Source organism: Cucurbita maxima, unplaced genomic scaffold (assembly GCF_002738345.1).
Source record: "Cucurbita maxima cultivar Rimu unplaced genomic scaffold, Cmax_1.0 Cma_Scf00005, whole genome shotgun sequence".
NCBI classification, from domain to species: domain Eukaryota; kingdom Viridiplantae; phylum Streptophyta; class Magnoliopsida; order Cucurbitales; family Cucurbitaceae; genus Cucurbita; species Cucurbita maxima.
Window position 1 is genome coordinate 5,173,876 of NW_019272021.1, and position 20,554 is coordinate 5,194,429.

General features: G+C 34.4%; 4 protein-coding genes and 1 non-coding gene across 7 annotated transcripts in view; 2 read left to right on the top strand and 3 right to left on the bottom strand.

Annotated features, from left to right (window-relative positions):
* Positions 1–175: 175 nt before the first annotated feature.
* Positions 176–4,760, bottom strand: LOC111479670 (histone-lysine N-methyltransferase family member SUVH9-like). Of its 2 annotated transcripts, XM_023124475.1 has the most exons (3): positions 2,424–4,760; positions 597–729; positions 176–524 (listed from the first exon to the last, which is right to left on the bottom strand). In XM_023124475.1, exon 1 carries the CDS (start codon positions 4,559–4,561, stop codon positions 2,486–2,488), a length of 2,076 nt encoding a protein of 691 aa, XP_022980243.1. In that variant the 5' UTR covers positions 4,562–4,760; the 3' UTR covers positions 176–524; positions 597–729; positions 2,424–2,485. The 2 variants fall into 2 exon arrangements, with proteins under 2 accessions (XP_022980243.1, XP_022980242.1); XM_023124474.1 differs by having other exon boundaries at positions 176–729.
* Positions 4,761–11,324: 6,564 nt separating this feature from the next.
* LOC111479769 (transcription factor WER) lies at positions 11,325–12,786 on the top strand. Its single transcript, XM_023124621.1, has 3 exons — positions 11,325–11,684; positions 11,765–11,894; positions 11,990–12,786. Exons 1-3 carry the CDS (start codon positions 11,525–11,527, stop codon positions 12,429–12,431), a joined length of 732 nt encoding a protein of 243 aa, XP_022980389.1. The 5' UTR covers positions 11,325–11,524; the 3' UTR covers positions 12,432–12,786.
* A 90-nt stretch (positions 12,787–12,876) lies between these two features.
* Positions 12,877–15,967, bottom strand: LOC111479684 (probable folate-biopterin transporter 8, chloroplastic). Of its 2 annotated transcripts, none has more exons than XM_023124497.1 (2): positions 15,113–15,310; positions 12,877–14,422 (listed from the first exon to the last, which is right to left on the bottom strand). In XM_023124497.1, exons 1-2 carry the CDS (start codon positions 15,176–15,178, stop codon positions 13,277–13,279), a joined length of 1,212 nt encoding a protein of 403 aa, XP_022980265.1. In that variant the 5' UTR covers positions 15,179–15,310; the 3' UTR covers positions 12,877–13,276. The 2 variants fall into 2 exon arrangements, with proteins under 2 accessions (XP_022980265.1, XP_022980264.1); XM_023124496.1 differs by having other exon boundaries at positions 12,899–14,433; positions 15,113–15,967.
* A 1,707-nt stretch (positions 15,968–17,674) lies between these two features.
* On the top strand, positions 17,675–17,747 carry TRNAK-CUU. Its single transcript has one exon. It is a non-coding gene; the product is annotated as a tRNA-Lys (tRNA).
* A 287-nt stretch (positions 17,748–18,034) lies between these two features.
* The window catches only part of LOC111479757 (haloacid dehalogenase-like hydrolase domain-containing protein At2g33255), a 3,644-nt gene continuing 1,124 nt past the window's right edge, over positions 18,035–20,554 (bottom strand). Inside the window, exons 2-5 of the mRNA XM_023124603.1 lie at positions 20,313–20,355; positions 19,676–19,736; positions 18,484–18,618; positions 18,035–18,397 (exon numbers count right to left, since the gene is read on the bottom strand). Of these exons, the coding sequence (XP_022980371.1) occupies positions 18,233–18,397; positions 18,484–18,618; positions 19,676–19,736; positions 20,313–20,355 (404 nt within the window). The 3' untranslated portion in view covers positions 18,035–18,232. The remainder of the gene's footprint in view (positions 18,398–18,483; positions 18,619–19,675; positions 19,737–20,312; positions 20,356–20,554) is intronic.

Here is a 20,554-nt window from a genome sequence, read left to right on the forward strand (position 1 = left end):
ACAATTATTATTGATGCATACCTATATAGAGTGCTGATGATGCTCATAACACATGATGATTACAGACAAAAGCAGCTTCCTACTAAAATAAAGAACAATAGGCAGGACTACCCAACAATCAATGGCTGATTCTTAAAATATGAGAAAGAAAAAGGATATGGAGAGAAAGAGAGAGTTTAGAAGGAACAAAAGAACCGACACTTCAGCTGTACATCTGAAAGAAACTACTGTGCTAAGTACAAGTTTTAAGCCGATTATGGGCTTTGTAAATTACAAGCTATAAAGGAACAAAAAAAAAAAAAAAAAAAAAAAAAAAATCAATTTCATGCTTACAAGCTTGGGAAACAGTTCTTGGCCTCAAGTTTCCCCGTGAAAATTCTGTATCTAAAGGCTTGATTCCAAAAGCCCAAAATCTGTAGAGTATTAGTGCACTGCCATGGTCTTGTGTTCAGATGCAGATATTCATACACTTTTGTTCTTCTTCACCCACCCATTGAAAAACTTGGCAGTGCCTTTTTTAATGTCTGTTTGAGCCAACAACATTGAATACAACAACGATGATACAGTATTTTAAGTCAAAAAAGGTTATGAATTACTTGATATGGAAGTCGAAACAAGTTTGCAGTCTACTTCTCTCCAAAAAAACGGGCAGTGCGACAGCCGATAGCTAGGATCGTCCTAGACACGACTTCAAAAAGATTTTAAGCCAGACAACATTCCAACTCCCATCTGCACAAGTTCATTTGAGGTATAGATTAGTAAAGTGGACTGATCAACACCTAACTACTGCATTGTGGAAGGAAAAAAATGGCTTCAATTCAAATATGGATACAAGCTAATCAGCAATATTCTGATATTAAGGATCAGCACTGAAACTCAGGGACTATTCATTTATCCAACCAAATTCAAAGACGGTATGTAAGAATGGCTATCAATCTGATGATATATAGACAATGACTAACTGAATAAAAATGCTTGTACAGTTTTACCACCCTACTAGCTTCATAGCTTAGAACACAATCGAAGAAGCCATTGACATCAAACAAATCTTGTGCATAAATTTAAAAAAAGTTTTTTCAAAATTCATTATCTATACCACAATGATCGTCTACTCCAATCTCAAAAAATAAATTATCAGTATGCCATAATCTTAAATCTCTTCTCCATCAAAAGCTCAAGAAACTATCATTCTATCAAATTAAAAACAAATAACCATTATGAAATTACAACCAACAGAAGAATAGGATCAAGATCACAGTAGCAAATAATGCGGTTATTCACTCGCCCCAAATTGATTGAAGGGTTTCATCACTAACATAGCTCTGGAACGGTTTACCTCTAAATGAATTTTGTTGTCCTATAGAAAATCAGTAGAATATATCTTTATAGACATTTGAATGCATTTCCCAAAACAGGATCAAGATCGTAGTAGCAAATGATGCTGTTATTCACTCACGCCAAATTGATTAAAGGCTTTTATCAGTAGCATAGTTCTGGAACGATTTATCTCTATATGAATTTTGCTGTCATATAGAAAATCACAGCTATAGTCTTGGTATGATATTGGCAACAATAGAACTTTCACACACTCCTGAAATCTTCTCAACATTATTATCATCGTTAGATCTTCTAAACATCACAAACTTCTTAGTCCATTAGTTTTATAACAATCTATTCCTTTGACCTTCGATTAAGTTGAGCAATGCCTAAATAATAACAGATTCAGATCGAACTCACTGCAAATAACGAATACACAATAAGGAATGCTATTATAAATGTAGTAAAGAGAACCGTTCATGGAAGCGTTTTTGCTTCAAGAATTTGAGACTGTCCCAAGAGAAGCAAAATCAACACGCACTAATACAAAAGAAATCAAAATAAAATCAATCATGTAATAAGAATATTATGATCAGGTAAATAAAGTAAACTTCACCGGGATATGTCAACCCTGAATAGAAAGATGCTCAATAAAAATAGTAACTAACCAATTAGGTGAGACGGCTAACACTAGAATAGATGAAATATCGGATGTTATACTACAAGGAGTGTAGAACGAAAGAATGAAGTATGATGGGAATGACTTCCTCGAAGCTCCAACTAACTAGAATAAAGTAAATTTACAGAACACAGACCAAAGAAATCAGCAGTACCATAAGACCATAAGATGAGGTCATATCAAATTTTATGGATGCATTACTTTAATAACATAAAAAGTAGCACTAGACAGAGAAATACATGCATAAATAGTACTCTGAATAAAAGTTATGTACATGCTAAAATAATGTCATAACCCCCTTCTCGAACACAATAAATGTCCAGAAGTTGAATAACCGCAATTAGAGAACAGTAAGGAAAGATGTATAAGATGATCCGGGAGTCTATTTTAATTAGAATTGATATGAAATGTGAAGGAGTTAGGTTACCTTGTTTCATTGATCTCAGCATTCGGAGCTGCTCATACTCAGAATTAATAACCTTTTCAAAATTAGTTACAGATAGCAAGTTTCCCTGACCATTCATCAGCCACACCATAATCAATGCTAAGCTCTCTCAGAGGAGGGATGTTTTCCATCGCAAACAACATAAGATGAGGAAACATTAAGTTATTATGATCATATAATACGAACTGCACCAACACGTTTGGAGATGTACTATGGCTTATATAACAAGCAACATTCCTCATTCTGGATACATCCATCGCAAAATCGAGAGGAGGAACGGAAGGGTAAGATGGCCGCATATAATTAGAATATATTTGAGATAGATCACCCCATTCTGCCCATCTATCCGAAAAACGATTTGGATATATCAATGTATCACCATTCATAGAAAGAACTTGAGCTTGTTCCCTCGTGAGGACAACTCCTGCATATTCACATATAAAAGAACCAGCATGTATCAAGTCCAAAGATCTAACTCCCCAACCTGTTTCCCTGGACCTAAAAACCTCGAGTCGGTGCCTCAAGCCCTTCTGTGAAACACGATTCCGACATTGAGGGGGGCATTGACAGAATGGTCCGCATTCAAAAATTATAGGCTTTCCTCTCACTAGAAATCCATTTTGATCATAACCAAACTCCCCACCATTTTTCATAGCACAAAAGCAATCGTGAACACAACCTGAAACGCAATTACACCCAGTGCCACTTCCTGACTGGTGAAAGGCGAAAGGTGGAAACACAGTTCTAACAAGATACTCATAATACAGTGGTTCTTGATCGTTGTCAATATCATTGAACAGGAGAACTGGAACTGCCTCCTTCTTCAGTGAAATGTCCAGACTGAGATAACCAGAAGGTCTCAAAGACAATGGTCTAGTCCTGAGATTCTCCGCGAACTTGACAATGGAGCTACCCATTTCGGCTTGACCATCAATTCTCAACAGCTTATATTTATAGACACCAAAACCCGACTTCCCCACATCAAACCAACAATCAAGAATTCTATACAGACCATCGTATACATAAATCTTACTTGTTACAATGCCCGAGTACTTGATACCTCGAATAACCCTCACTTCAATCCCGTAGTGCATGCTTCTCTCCAGTGCAAGATTCCCACCTTCGAGTTTCTGGTGCATACATTGTTTTGAAAATTTGTCTTGCCCACCATGACCCGTGTAGATAATCATATCCCCCGCATCCTCATCGTCCTCGTAACCCCCAGAAACAATTATGCTAGTGGCAATTGGCTCGCCATTGGAGCTCTGGCTCGCAGGAACATAGTCAATTCCAGCTTGAGCCTGACCATGCAATCCAACAACACACAATTCCATCCTAAAGAAGAATAGATCGCCAATGTGCACCCCCGGAATCGAACCAACAATCCGTTTGTCTCGATTCAACCACAGACCACGCTCTCTCATCAAGGACGAAGCCCTCAAATCACCCCGAAGTCGCCGGATTAGTCCCGAACTCTTCTCCTCCTCCGACGTTGATAACACACGCAACGAATCGAAAATCATCCTGGTCCGTCTCACCACGTCTCGGAAGTACCTCTGGTCCTCAACCCCAAGATCAGTGACTCTAACGAGTTCAGAGGACCTTTTATCATACCTCCTCTTAGAGACCACCACAGTAGAAATCTGATTCTCCTCCGAAACTGGGACAATTGCCCGAGCATCAGGATCCACAACTCCTGCATCGCCATAGCTCTGAATTCCTTTGCCAAAAGCAGACCTAAACAGCTGAGAAATGCGGTAAAATTCGGAGTAAACATTGTCCTTATCAGAGGAAATGGACGAAGACTGAGAAAGAGGGGTAAGATTTTGGTCGGACAAGGGGGTAGGAGCGAAGTCAGAGTTAGAGAAGAAGTTAGAGGAAGGGCTGGACAAGAAGGGTTGCTGAACTTGATGGGGCTGTTGGGTCTCCCGGGACTCGAAAAGATCGTCGAAGGGCTCGAGCTTAGGTTCAAGCTTGGGGGTCAGCAGCTCGCCGCGTTCAACAATTTTGTTAACAGAAGAGTTGATTGTGGGTGTTTTGGGAGAAGTTGCAGCCGGTATTACAGCAGCGGATGGGTCGGGAAGAAGATTGAGGTCTTGAAATGGGATAGGAGAATCCATTGGCTAATAAGGTCCGAATCTTTCCACGCACTATACCACGGAGTTCTGGACATGGAAGATCGATTCCGGTCAGGTTCTGCTAGGGTTTTGCAGAGAGGTCAGCTGGAGCTTCCATGGCGTAAATCGAAGGCATAAGCAAAATTCGAGCACCATTTGCAAGAACGCTTCGCTTGATTTTCTTTTTTTCTTTTCTTTTTTTCTTTTTTCTTTTTTGGTTGATTTACATTTTCAAGCCTCAATTCCATTTCTTACTTCTCTTTCTCTCGCACGATATTTTGTCTTCATCTCGTCTCACTCCTCCATCAAAGCTATCGACTTTTATTTTTTTAAAAATAATAATAATAAACTAAATTAATACAAATATTTTATTTTTAAAAAATTTAAAAATACATTTGTTGTCTACTTAAAAAATATCTTTAAATTTTTTTAAAAAAAAAATAAAAACTACTCTTACTATAAATACATAACTAAAAAAATATTCACGAAACTTTTAAAAATAATATTAAAAAACTTAAAGATTTTTTTAATATGAAAAAAATTGTAAAATATTAATGTTTTTAAAGTTTTTTTTAATTATATTATAATTTCAAAAATATTTTTAAAATAAAGTACTTTTGTGAAGTATTAATGGATAAGATTATTAAAAAAAATTAAAATTATTATTGACGAGTATTTTTAAGATAAAATATAAAGTTTATGAATATTTTTATTAATTATTAATATATAAATCATTAAAATTCTCGCTCATTCAAATTTTAAAAAATAATTAAAAAATTTATAATAATTTTGATGTACGTAGTTAAAATCATACTATAATTTTTTAGTTCAACAACCAATAAAATTAATAAAATAATTAAAATATTTAACATATTCATTCAACTACGGTTGAATTGACACATTTTTCAATATAAATTAGTTTTCAACTATCCCAAATTATCACGATTTTAAAGCTATTTTAATGCATTTAACGAGTAGATTTTGTTGGATGATGAAAGTCCCACATCGGTTAATTTAGGGAATGGTCATGGGTTTATAATCTAAGAATACACTCTCCATTGGTATGAGGCCTTTTGGGGAAGCCCAAAGCAAAGCCATGAGAACTTATGCTCAAAGTGGACAATGTCATACCATTGTGGAGAGTCGTGTTCGTCTAACAGATTTAACACAATGTTACACTTGCAATTAATTCAACCATTTACTTACTTTGATTGGAGTTCGTAAATTTAAAGTTTTTTCTCTTTTAAATTCTCTAAAATCTCTAGATTATTAGTCTCATTGAACCGTAAACGACCTATCTAATTGAATCGGCTATATATATATATTCAACTTTGTTTTTTTCCACATATTTTTATAAATCCAAGACAAACTTCTTCTCCATGTTCAATTTTCATTCTATCGAGGAATTGCTTGTTCTTGTCCCATTATTTAAATAAATATTTTAAATACTTTCACCAATATTTTAAATGTATGAAAATAATAAATAAACACTAAAAAATCAATAATCTTTATAATTCAATATTATTTCATGTTTTTTTTATTTATTTATGAATATATAAAACTTGAAATTAAAAAATTTTAAAATCAATTTAATACAATTAAAGTATCTTCAAATTGAAGGTTCTTAAAAAGGTGAAGTACTAAATTACTAGTTATGAGCTAATAGATCATTTAGATGATTGGTGGGCCAAATGAAAAAGATACCTCCAAATTTTTTTTATTCTCGAGCAATTTTGTATTTATTTAATTAATAAATTTAAATTTTTGAATCTCAACTAATAATTATGACTTTCCAGATGGACAAGATTATAATAATTATAATTTATTTTAACTAACAAAAAAAATATCATTAACAATATTTTATACGAACAAAATCTTATGTAAATAATATTACACGTCATTTTTCCTTATTTATAATATTATTGAAAAATGTCTTCATAGTACTTTGGAATAAAAATTATAATTAAAATTTAGATTTTTTTTTTTTTTCATAAAAGGACACTTTTGTTTGTTCTACCTTCTATGCAATGAGAATAAATTTCATATTTAATTAATGACAAATAACTTTTTTAATGTAATGCACAATATTCAATAATATTGTCAAAGTACTTTTTTGCAGAAAATAAATAAATAAATTATAAAAAGAATGCAAGTTGATTATTTCTTGTCGTCCCGAGAAACTCTTTCTTTTCGGTTTAATTCTTAAAAAAAAAATTAAAAAAAAAAAACAATTTTTATCCTTAAACCCTCCTAATTTTCAGTCTAAATATTTTAATTAAATACTTATTTCTCTTTTATGTTTATTAATTCCATATACTTATTTAAGTTTAAATTTTAATTTAATGAAATTGAATATTTAAATTAAAATGTATTTTTTTTATATATTATAGAAGATATCCCTAAATTAATTTTAATAATAAATTTTTATTTTCATATAAATTTAGAATACGATTAATATTTAATCATTTAACTATATGATTAAATTTCCACATAATCTTTACTCAAATTTTTGTTAATGTAAAATGAAAATTAACTGACAAACATTAAAATTTAGATTTATATTTAAAATATTATGATGCACCGTTCATTATTGTCAGTAGTCAATAGTAATAATGGAGGGCAAAGTCAATGGTAGTTGTTGATAAGGTGATCAACAATGTTGGTGAAGAGGTCGTTAGCAATGGTGGGTGGTGGTGGTTGCATGATGTCGCGGTCATACTTGTCCAAAGCATATATCTGTCCAAGTTGTATGTCTGTTCCAAATATTTTTTACTTCCCTTTGTGTGTAATTAGGTAATAAATATTTTTGTCATGTCGATACAAATATATATAACTGTTCACCAAAATCATGTCTATGTCTGTCACATGCTATCAAATATATAGTGGTTGTTTATTTGTTTTTCGCCTATAACATTAATCTCTTTCAAACTGTTTCTAGTGCATTTTCTAATCAAACGTGACTCGAGATTCGATCGTACGCTGAGATAGTATATAAAGTTCGATTTTTACAGAGGTAACTTATTCGTCAGATTAAAACAAGTATTGTCTACTCGTTTTACGTTGTTGCAAGAGTACGATTAAAAATGAATAATTTAATTGGTACCTTCCCAATAAATTTTTTTTTCTTGCTTGTCCTGTAAAGTAATTTACTCTTTTGTAATGGGACCTGCCATAAAATAATTACTTTTTTTTATTAAAAAAAAAGCCATTTTAAAGAGAAGGGAATAATATTCTCATTTTCTCAACTTGTTTGTAGGCCCTATTCTTTTTAAGACCCGTAAATGCCTGCGAGGACACTGGTTCAGTGAATTATGAGATCCCATTATAAGAGTGTGGAAACCTCTCGTTAGCAGACACATTTTAAACACTTTGAGAGAAAGCTTAAAGGATAAAGTTCAAAGAGGATAATATATGTTAGTGGTGAATTTGGGCTGTTGTTATAAATAGTATTAGAGCTAGACATCAGACGATGTGCTAGCGAGGATGCTGAGTCTCGAGGGAGAGTGGACACCGAATAATATGTCAACGAGGACGTTGGGAAACAAAACATTTTTTAAAAACTAGAAAATTATTTATGTCAATAAATACTAAAAAGAGAATATATTTCATACTCTTTAATTATTACTTCCATTCAAAAAATTCCTTTATATGAACAAAATTTTGACCCCATCATTCATGTCACCAATCATAGTAATGTAAATTAAAATAATGAAAAATAAAAAAAGATATTAAAGTTAATTTAGAACAAAATATTAGTGGCACTTTAAGCCTTTGAAAATTTAGAATTGGTTGAAATTATTTCAAAAAAAAAAATCTTTGATGAATCTATTTCTTAAAACGACCGTCGAAAAGTTGTATAATAGTTGGTGGTTAAAAATTAGAGACAAAAATGACATAACTACGCCTCACTTCGATACCATTCATTACATTATTTAAGGGTATAATTGGAATTCACCCGTAAAAAAATTATAAATAAATATTTTTTTTCATTTAAAAATATATGAAGTGAAAAAATTAAAAATTAAATTTTAATTTATTTTATTCGGCCGTAGTATTGAAAATTTAGAGAAACAAAATTGATTTTAATTTATAAAATACATTAAAATTTCAAAATTTTAAATTATTTAAGTATTACTGGATTTTTTTTTCATTAAAATGGACAAATTTTCTATAAAAAAAATATAGATGGGCCTGATGTGGGCCATATGTTCATAGAGAAAAGCCCAAACTTTACTTTTGGAGCCCAAAGCTTCATGTTGTCATAATCAGGAATAAAAGCCCAAACTTTGAAATAATTATTGAAATATTTTTTTCACCAAAATAAATAAAATATTTACCATAAAAATTGACGTCACTGTAAAAATTAATTACAAATCCATAATATCACTGTAACTATTCTCTATTTACTGTACGTAAACAGTGTTAAATGACGATATAATATTTGTCTTGGAAATTGCAAAACAGTTATTTTTTTTTAATGTAATTTTTTCTTTAATCACAAAATTTAAAATTTAAAATATAAAATTACTTTAATATGAATTTACCAAATAGGGTAATTATTTTTTTATATTTAAAATAGAAATTTAGGAAATTCTACTTTATTTTATTTATTTATTTAAAATAATCTTGCATAGTTGAGATTAAAAGTAATTAAAATAAATTATTAATAGTTAAAATAATTTTGGTGAATAGGTACAAGAAATTGTACTTTATTATTAATAAAGTGAACATCCCACATTTGTCATATCATCCATGTTCCTTGTTTTTTTAAATAATATTTTTAATTTAATTTAATTTAATTAATTAATTAATTAATTTTGTGGTTATTTCCAGAATCCTACTGACCCATGAGGTATTTTGATTAAACAAAGAAAAAGAAAGGAATCTTGTCATCTTTGTGATTATGAATCATATTCCTTTTTGAGTTTAAACAACTGCAAGAGGCCCCTCATCATTTCTTTTTATACTATTCCTTAGATATCAAACGCATTCTAGAAGACTCTAATCCGACCCGACATCATAATCACTTAAACGGGTGGGCGCACGAGAAAGCTGTCGACCCTTCGATGTTAGTTGCAATAGCAACCACCCTCACGGATGCTCGTAGTAATCAGTCCTCGTCATCATCGTAGTAGCTCATTACCCTTTTCGTCATTCTTAGCCGCCCCATCTAGATACTCCTAGCTTTGCTTTGTAGACACTTCTCTTTCGTCTTAAAGGATGAAAATCAAACCAACTAAGAAAACCGAATAATTGTATGAATCCATTATCTAGATATTTCAGGACCCAGGTCCACTGCTAGCAGATATATTGTCTTATCTATTGTAAAATGCTTCTCCTACGGAGAGGTTTTCACCCCTTATAACGAATGATTTTAAAATACGTTTTCTAGGGAGGTTTCCATATCGCTATAACGAAATGAATGCATTGTTCCCCTCTCCAATTGATGTGGGATCTCACATCAAACACTTATTAGATACAAATTATGTTCTTGTTTTAACAAAACTTATTGGTTCAATTCTCGATTTAGCCCAAAACTGAGTGAGTGGAATCATTGCTGTAACAGCCCAAACTCGTCCCTAGCAAATATTGTCCGTTTTGACCCGTCATGTATCGCCGTCAGCCTCACTATTTTAAAACACGTATACTAGAGAAAGATTTTCACACCCTTATAAGAAATGGTATGCTTCCCTCTCTAACAGATGCAGGATCTCACAATTCACCTCTTTAAGGCCCAACGTCCTCACTGGCACGCAGGATCTCACAATTCACCTCTTTAAGGCCCAACGTCCTCACTGGCACACCGCCTAATGTCTAGCTCTGATACCATTTATAATAACTCAAGTCCACCACTAACATATATTGTCCGTTTTAGCCCGTTACGCATTGCAGTCAGCCTCACGATTTTAAAACACGTCTACTAGGAAAGAAGTTTCCACACCCTTACCAGGAATGATTCGTTCCCTTCTCCAACCGATATGTGATCTCACTTATTTTGATATGATTGAAAGCTCCTATTAAACAAATATGTGAACATAAACATAGCTACGACCCGTCCAATACAATATACATAAATATTTGTTTATGAACTACAACTTTGATCTAAAGTGAAGCAACGAAATCATTTGGGATCTCATTTTGATTTCATTTTGCAGCTTAAAAACAAAAAAGAAAAGTTCTTGTGGTGTTTGAGCTGATCAAAACCTAAGATCTGAAGGTGAAGGGGAAAGATATGAGATTTGGATCCATCTGCTATCTGCAAACCCACTATCTATACCCAAACTTGAACCAAAATCCAACACCTGGCCTCTTCCCAGTGACGTTTGATAACAATCTTAATAATATAATAAGCTCTCCAATAACCCATTTTGGAATCCAACTAATCTAATCTAACATAATTATAATCATCAAGAACACCCAATGAACACAGATGGTGCCCTCTCATTGCCCCCTGCACTTAAACAACAATGAAATGGCTATCACTTTTCCTTTTTGAGGCCTCACTTTGGCATCAAATTAACAGAACATTTCTATCCTGATTACCCAATGAAACATGTCACCTAATGTCTTGGCAGTGTTTTGGGCAGCTGTTCATTTCTTGGCTGCTTGAATCTCATCATCACCTAGCCCTCTAATGATACCAAAGGAAACTGAAAAGGAATTTGCAATAAAGGTCACATGAAAGTTGAGAATCCTAAAGATCATGCAACCAGAATATAAAAAGACTTGAAAGTATTTGTTTATAAACAGTAGTTGAGTATGTGGAGGCTGGGAGTGTGTGTGTATTTTGGTCATTTCCATAGTAGAGAAGGATAGAGATGATTCTGAAAATGACCCATGAGAGAGAATGGCAGGTATAAATATAGAGCAAACATTGAAGCCTTGGATGCCATACAGTGATAACATTCGAAGAAGAACAAGAACGAAAACGAGAACGAGAACGAGAAGAACGGCAGCTGCTTTCTTATGTTTAACTTGAGAGCAATGGTAGGCCATTGGAGTTGGGGTTTGGTGGAAGATGAAGTTTGGAGGAAGGGACCTTGGACTGCTGAGGAAGACAGGTTGCTTATGGAGTATGTCAGGATATATGGTGAAGGAAGATGGAACTCCGTTGCTCGGCTTACAGGTAACCTTTCGTTCGTGCTTGAAAACGTCATTCGGGGTCTTGATACCCGAAACTAATCTTTTTATGGCGTTTTTACTTAGGATTGAAGAGAAATGGGAAGAGTTGCAGACTGAGGTGGGTGAACTATCTAAGGCCGGACTTGAAGAGAGGACAGATAACCCCACATGAAGAGAGCATAATTCTCGAGCTTCATGCTAGATGGGGCAACAGGTACCTCCCGAGTTCAATCTCTCGTGTCAATAAAGATGTTCGTTTGTGTTCCTTTGAGCCAATTCTACTTACTAACTATGAAACGTTTGGCTCAGATGGTCAATGATTGCTCGGAGCTTACCGGGACGAACAGATAACGAAATAAAGAATTACTGGAGGACCCATTTCAAGAAAAAGGAAAAGGACAGTTCTGATGCGAATGGGAAAGCAAAAGCTCGCCTTCTCAGAAGGCAGCAATTTCATCAGCAACAACTGCAACAACAACAGCAGCAATACAATCCAATGGACATGAACAAAATCATGGCTCTACTAGAAGAAGAACACGACAAAAACAACATATCAGAAGCTTTGTCTTCCTCTGCTTCAGAGACAGAGAAGAGACAAAACATCACAAATTTCCACTCACAAACAGCTAACAATGAACAGAGTCTACTCTCTGAGCTCAATACCAATGGCTTTGTTCTTCCTGAGATATTGAATGAAGGGCTCGAAGTGGGATGGGCCATGGAGCTTGGGGGGTGTCCATGGCAATGGTAGCTTCACTATATTTTCTTCTTCTTTTGAGTTGGGTTTTTGTCTTACAAGAAGAGGCTTTTTGGGCCAAAGCTTTAAACCATGGCTTTGGAGTTAAATAATGAAATTGAGTTTGAGAGTTCATGATGTTCTTCATCAAAGAAGTGTTCTATGTTTGGTTCTTCAAATGGATATTCAAGCTTTTGATGCTTGAACAAGAACATAAACCAACATCTTTTCAATAATATAATATACCATTTTTGTAAATAAAAAAAGACATCCCCATATGAAGATAAGAACAAGTAGTCATTCTTAAAGCCAATGATTTCAAATGTGATCTAAGGGATTTTGAAAATCACCTTTTTTGATATTCTATTCTTCAAAGAGTATTAAACCCTAAAGAATGTAATCTTAATAAGTGATATCAAGCATGCTCTAATGGATATCAATATTCTCAAGATATTTGGAATTCCCTACAAAAGTGAGTTTGGTGCATATAATAAAGTACCATTCAATTGTATACCAAGATTCAATCCTTAGAGATAATTCTGAATTCTTCTATGAATGAGAAAAATACATACAGATTTTACTCCTTTTAGTTCATTTGCACATCTTCAAGCTGCCACAAATTAAGCTCAAACTTCTCTGTTCTATGCTCTTGTTGGCATTAGGAAGTTGGTCACATAGATACCCACAAGAACGGATGCGAGTATAATTGATGCGTTGAACGACATCGAAGGGAAGGAGCTTGAGAGTCATCTTGTTCACTGATGCATTATAATGGTAGCCTTTCTGATGTGTGTGAACTATTTAGAGTCAAGATTTGATCCATTTACAAGATAAGCTGCAGTAGAAAGAAACTAGAGTTTTCACCCCTGCATCTCGGATTCCCTCTCGCGTCGATAAACATATACAGAATCACTATACACGACTCGCCCGACCCTTCTATTTCTCCTAGATCTTCTACTAACTATTCTCTTCTTTTCTCTTTCAACGGCGGGTGATATCGTGGGTACAAAATGGATACAGATCAATGGCAATAAAGCTGCAATGAACTGTATCAAAATCCCCACAGGCAAGCTTGAGTAGTTTCCTGATCTTATTCCTATCAAAGAAGCCAACCCGATGCCGAAAAAACCACCAACTATCGAAGACAAGCACACCGCCGATGCGAAAAATGAAATCAGAGATCCTTCACAACCTTTTGGACTTAAGCTTGCAAAGAGTACTGAAAATGGTAAAAGCTTGAACTGTGCAATGGTTTCGGCCAAACCCGAAAAACAAAGAGCAAACAACTCATTGGAAATGCCCAGCTTTAGATTTATCTGATTCACCAAAACAATGTCGAGGAGAAAGGAAGAAGCGTACAAAATCTGTACCATGCCAATTAGCTTCTTCATGGATACTCGTTTCCAATAGCGGTCGTAAAGTACAGTGACCGAAAGAAGAACCAATTGGCTAACCACTCTAGACATGCCAATTATGGAAGGATCAAGATGAAGGCATTGTGTTTGATAGCAAAATATAGAGCCTGTTAGAAGAGGGACCATGGCAATGGAAGCCACAATCCAAGCCAGCGGTCGAAATATACTTGGATCACGGATAGCGGTTATGAGGTCAGACATCTGATTTCTAACATTTTCCATGATTGATTTACCATGAACATCAGGCTCTGGAAGTTGCAGCAAACCAAGGGATTCCTCTCTTGTTGCTGATGAAATTGAAAGTTGGAGAGACAGTAGAATAGAAAAGAGAAGAAACATCTTTCTAGGTGGTGAACTCAGTAAGTTATATCCACCAAGGAAGTTGCCTAAGACTCCACCAACAGCTAAAGCCATAAATGTATAAGATTGAAGGCCACAAATTTTGTTTGTTTGGCCAAATTCTGCAACAAGTGCATCTTTTGCAACTTCTGTAATGGATGCTCCAAGATTACTTAGAAGAACACATGCCATTAAAGCAGGAAGGGCTTCCCCTGCCACAGGGATCAATGCCAGAAATCCCCAAGATAGGACCTGCAACAGCACTGAGAAGCTTCTCAATTAGGATTCATCACAATGCGCATAAATATACCAAAATTAATTGGTCAAGAATACATCTCCGTACGAGGCCTTTTGGAAAAACCAAAAGCAAAAACCATGTGGACAATGTCATACCACCGTGATTCCTAACATGGTATTGAAGTCATGCCCTTAACTTAGCCATATCAATAGAATCCTCAAATGTCAAACAAAGTTGTGAGCCTCGAAAGTATAGTCAAAAGTGACTCAAGAGAAGGAGTCGAGCCTTGATTAGGAGAGGTTGTTCGAGGGCTCATAGGCCTCGTGGGAGGCTTTATAGTGTACTTTGCTCGAGGAGAGAATTGTTGAAGATGGTTGGGAGGGAGTCTTCATGGTCATGAATTTATAAGTAAAGGAATACATCTCCACCGGTAGGAAAGCCCAAACCAAAGTGTAAAGCCAGGAGGTTACGCTTAAAGTGGACAATATCTTACTAGTGTGAGGTTAGTGATTCCTAACCAACCCATCTTTACTTTGGAATAAGATTTGAGTAATAGTTACATTATTGATTAAACTGAACGCAGAAGGGAATCTAATGCAGGATGAACTGAAAAAGAAAAGAATAAAGAAAAGAACTCCAAACAAGAAATACAGAAATGAAATGAACAAGAACATGGTTGAAATTCCAAGAGAAACCCAACATACCTCCAATTGAAACATAAGGAACTCTACGAGCACCACCAATATACAGAGCATCAGACAGAATTCCATACAAGGGTTTAGCAACCATAGGAAGGTTTCCAGAATTCTGCACCAGTTGCAATATGGAAGGATGAAGATTAAGGTAATGAGCCATGTGAAAGTTAAGAGCCAGCCATGGAAAGCACCTAAACCCCTGCACCCAATACCCAAGCCCACAGATCAGCAACATTTGATAGCTACCCACAAGAGGAAACTCTCTTTTTCTGCCATTCCCTTCTCTTTTCTTCACCTCTCTATACAAAACATGACCTGGGTTGCTCTCCACAAGCGTGTTGATGAAAATGCCTGTGGGTTTTGATGGGTTTTCGAAGATATTGGGGTTTCGATGGTGCAAACAGAGAATGTGCTTGGGAAAATAGAGCGGTGGCCTTCGTGGGGATCTGGGAAACGTGGGTTTCAGAGAGGGAAACGGAAAATCAGGGGCAATTAATGAACAAATCATGGCTGGTGGAGATTGAAATTGGAGAAAAATTAATGGGTCGCTAATGATCTGTTCTTAAAACGGGATTTTGGGAGAGGCAGAGGAAGAGACAAAGGGAAGGATCTAGAAAGGTGAAGAGAAGAGTTTGGGGGAATCAAGAAATTTATGGTGTTTAGAATGGGAAGGAATGGAAGGAGAAAGAAGAAGAAGAGTGGAGCGTAGAGGTTTCCGGCTGAAGCCATGCTTCGTAGAGTGGCACCTGGAAGCCTTGAAGACTCCATTTTTGTCCTCCTTTCCGCTCCAAATTTCCAAGGGTCCACTCACCACGCGCCGCAATTTCCAATGCCTTCTATGTTGCTAAAACCATTCTCACCAAAATAAATATTGAACTAAATTATAAATTATTATTATTTTAATTGTGTAATTTATTTTTTAAAATATAATTAATATTTCAATATGTTTAAATTTGTAATATATATATATATATATATATATATATATATATATATATATATATATATATGAATGTAAAAAAAAATACTTTTAATCTCTTATTTTTTTTTTATTTATAAAAATACAGTTATTAACATAAGAATTGAAACTGAGAGATCACAAGTTGGATGGGGAGAAAAAATGAAACATTCCTTATAAAGTTGTAAAAGTTTCTACCATTTTAAAATCGTAAGGCTGACGGTGATATGTAATGAATTAAAATAGACAATATTCGTAAACGGTGGACTTTGGCTAAATAAAAAGAATTTGTAGGGTCTAAATTGTTTGGTTATAAAAAAAGAAAAAAAAATCATTCAAAATATACCTATTTATTTTAGAGTAAAAATTATAATAACCACAAATTTTTACGAATATAAATGGGATATTTAAAAATATAAAGAATAAAAATAAAAGAAAATTAAAAATATAAACAAAAAATTGAGAAGGCTCGTGAGTGACCAGAATAGTGTAGAGCGAAGGCGAAGACGGGGGCCCATGAGGATCCGGTTTGGCCGTCCGTTTTCGAGAAATTGAGTGAAAGGGACCTTTTAGTCTTTTCATACAGTTCGAAATGGTCCACGCGCGCGAGTGTCAGTCACCTACGCTTCCCAATTAACCACAGCCTCAACTCGCTGAACTCAGCGCGTGGGAATTTGACAGATGACGTGGCCGTTTATAATTATATTTACTTTTTGAAAATAATTGTCGGGTTAATCCCCACCGTTTATTTTGTCAACGAAATCATTAAAAATTTAAAAATAAATAAAATGCATTTACCCCAAATTTTAAAGTCATATTCAACATTATTTTTTAAAAGTAACTATTTGTTAAGTTATAACATCAAGTTTTAATTCTTGTAAATTTTTAAAAATGTTAAATAAATAAGTAAATAATGAGAATTTTAGCATTAAAGTAGACCCATTTTTAAAAAATATTTATAGTACAATAATTATAGTTATATTTATGAAATTTGGTGTATATTGGTGAAGCCATTAAACAAGATGCAAAAGAAGGGATATAATTTAATTGGGTCCATGTTGTTGGCCTAAAGAAGTAATATTAGGTCTTGTTTTGGAGAAGAGCCAAATTTAATTGAGCATAATGTGATGGTTTGGCAAATAATTTGGTAATTAGAGATTGATAATGTATGTGAAGGGACATCCACACGTGCTTATACAACTATACCACTTAATATTAGGGTTTAATGCACGTAAAAAAAAACTTTAAAACGGATGGAAGGTCGTGTGGCATGTGGCTACCAAATATCAAGTAGGTTAAAGTATAATCACGCTTCGATTTTACTTTTGTAAACATCTGTTTTTTAACTCTTTTACTTTGAAATAATAATAATAAAATAAACGTCTTTTTATTTGTATCTGTTCAAGTCAAGATGCTCATTATGGAGTAAATTTCTCATTAAACTAATTGAGATTCATACCATATAACCTCGGCATTCACGAATATTTTTAAAATAATTATGAAGTCTAATATTAATAGATAGCATATAATTTGAAATGTTGAAAATTTTAAAAATTAAAAAAATTGAGAAAATATATTATTTAAATAGTAAATTAAAACGTTTTTAAACAAAAGCCCGTCTAGCTCAGTTGGTAGAGCGCAAGGCTCTTAACCTTGTGGTCGTGGGTTCGAGCCCCACGGTGGGCGGTTTTTATATTATTTTTATTTTCTAGAAAAACCTTCATAATTTTGGTTAAATATTTGTTTTAATTCTATTTTTGGAGATCTTTGTATTTTCAATTAATTAGTGTATAATATCTGTTATAGTGTCCAAGATATTATTGTTTGAATTTTACACATTTCAATAAATTATGAGTTGAGGGTGAAAAAATGATTTCTTACTTCCTTCATGTTTTCTACAGCCCCTGAAATGCATCTAAAATTTCTTGGACAAAGAGAGAGAAACAATGGAAGAGCATCATAAAGAGAGGAGAGGCTGCTAAAATTGCTTGATATGATGATCGATCTTCATAACTTGTTTTCAACTCACCATTAAATGTTTAAATTACAAGAAGAACCAACATCTCTGGTTTTCAGTCCCAAACAAATTCCCATCTCAAATGACTCAACTTTCAAGTTAAATCATAATCACCCAGACAAACTTGGAACTTATTTTGCCTTTTTATTCAAACTCATGGGGCCAACTCAAAATTTGCATTCAAAAGATGAAGAACTTCACCCAGCGTTGATACTTTAAAATCTGGCTCCAGATCCATGTTCGCGTAATGCTCCGAGTTGTACCGTCCTGTTTCGTCTAGCAAACATGTGAACGCTCCTGCTTGCTTCCCACATCCAACCTGAATTATAACAAACGAAGACGTATGAACGAATGAACTAGAAAAGAGTATACCGTTGAAAGCCAAACAGAAAACGATACACTCACGTCATCTCTGAGGCTATCGCCGATCATAATTACTTCATTAGGCAGGACATCCCAAGAAGAGCAGATATGAAGTAGGGGAGCGGGATTTGGTTTATAATAACCAAATTCCCTGCTTAATGCTGGATGAAATGTCCACTGCAGCAATAGTAAGAAAAAGTTACAACCAAAGACAAAATTTTCATTTTCTCACAGGAAGCAGTTTCATCAAGAAATGAAATGAGGATACGCAGAAAATATATATCAACTTACTCCTATATGCATATTTTGGATCAAAAAGATGTGCTAGTATAAGTTTACAACAAGAGATATCTAAAAAAGTAGTTTGATCCCACAAAAAAGAAGAGATTCTTCCTAATCAAAGAAGATCATTTTGTTCTATCGTTCCATGAAGCCCAAAGAAAAACTCCAGCAAAATTCAACCAAAGGAATTTAGCTTGCTTCTTGAACAGATACCCCTATGAGAAAGAAAATACAGAGAGAGAGAGAGAGAGAGAGAGAGAAGATAAATAGAAGGGGAATTTTTCACATTAGGTGAACTAGAGTACTGAAAAGCCCAGATGTCAGAAGAAGCTAGAAAGACCTCAATTTCTAAGATCATAGGCCCATAGCGATTTACCGAGAGGCTGCTAGTAACCCAAGACGTGAAATGCAGCCAGTTTATACAAATAATGTTAAAGGGTGAAACATCTACAGAGGGGCCTTCTTAGAGACTGAAATTTCCTATGTACTAATGCCCCAAGAAGGTAACAGCGAGTGTTGGAGCTAATGGGATGCGATAAGGCAACCCTAATTATGGAATGATTAAGACAGCTCAGTTCATATTAGGATGCCCGAAAACAAGACAGATGTAATCAAGAGCCTACTGGTTGAATGAGGATGAAAGCCTTATTAGAGTATCGTAAGCTCTAAGAAAATGCACTATTGTGGTTGTGATAAGGAGAAATCTCATGTTTTTAGTTTCTCATTCTATTGCAATGGAAGACTATATTGGGGAACGAATTCAAAGCTCAAAATTTACTCCGATTCCAAACATAATAAGAAAGAATCCAGCTGCAAGTCTGAAAATTAAAAACATAACAGATGGCTGTAAATTGTAACTATAATTAGCAGAGAGCCTTATAAGAAAAATCAAATTTAGCTGTAAATTGTAATTAAAATTTGCAGAGAGTGTTGTAAGAAAAATCGAACTTACACCAAAACGCTGATGAAAAATATCGACAGCTTCCTTTATATTGCGAGTAATTAATCCCCTCCTGAAATGCAACATATTGACATTATAAAGATATTACCACATCATATGCACAACAACGTATCTAGCTATTGCGCAAGTGCACAATTTTTCTGTTTATCATCTTTATTTCTTTTGTAAACATCAAATAAATTGAACATCGGAGTATACACAAATTGATCAATTAGTTTGGTTCAAACCCATATGCAGTAAAATCAGAAATTTCACTTTAACATCTATTTTCTAATAAATTCACAGGACACCCGAGATATTCTAATGAGACTATACTAGATAAATTTACAAGAATCACATTATGTTGAAACTTTATCTTCCTTCTCCTCCTCATCCACTTGTGTCTTTTTTTCTTTCTTTCCAGATAAATTAAAAGGCACCACCATGTGTGTTTTGTGTGGGTTGGGGGAGGGGTATGATTCAACCAACTTTTAGTTCTGTCACAGGAACATAGCTGCACATGATTCACGAGAGAACAGTAGCTCAACTACAGTTAAGGAAAGAGCTGGCAGACAAGATGGTTACAAAATGCAAGCCACCATAAGTTACAGTGAAGGAAGAAGAAGAAGAAGAAGAAGAAACTGTTTACCTTATATTCTTGGAATCGAGAAAGGTACAAAGCTCCGCAGCACCTGCACGTATAATCATCAAAAATTTGGTTGAGATAGCCAAAGACCTAACTTTTCACAATAAAAGTAACATGAATCTGAAGAGTAAAATCCCTCATCGAGACAAGGGTGTTAGCGATTAGAAACTTGTAGAGAAAAACAATCAAATCAACACAGGGTAATCTAAAACACATGATAAATTGGGGGGGGGGGGGGGGGGGGG

Coding starts and splice junctions, on each gene's coding strand:
- LOC111479670 (XM_023124475.1), bottom strand. CDS start 4,561: ATGGATTCTCCTATCCCATTTCAAGACCTCAATCTTCTTCCCGACCCA.
- LOC111479769 (XM_023124621.1), top strand. CDS start 11,525: ATGTTTAACTTGAGAGCAATGGTAGGCCATTGGAGTTGGGGTTTGGTG. Junction 11,685..11,764: donor CTCCGTTGCTCGGCTTACAG/GTAACCTTTCGT, acceptor GTTTTTACTTAG/GATTGAAGAGAAATGGGAAG. Junction 11,895..11,989: donor CATGCTAGATGGGGCAACAG/GTACCTCCCGAG, acceptor CGTTTGGCTCAG/ATGGTCAATGATTGCTCGGA.
- LOC111479684 (XM_023124496.1), bottom strand. CDS start 15,611: ATGATTTGTTCATTAATTGCCCCTGATTTTCCGTTTCCCTCTCTGAAA. Junction 14,434..15,112: donor TCCTTATGTTTCAATTGGAG/GTATGTTGGGTT, acceptor GAAGCTTCTCAG/TGCTGTTGCAGGTCCTATCT.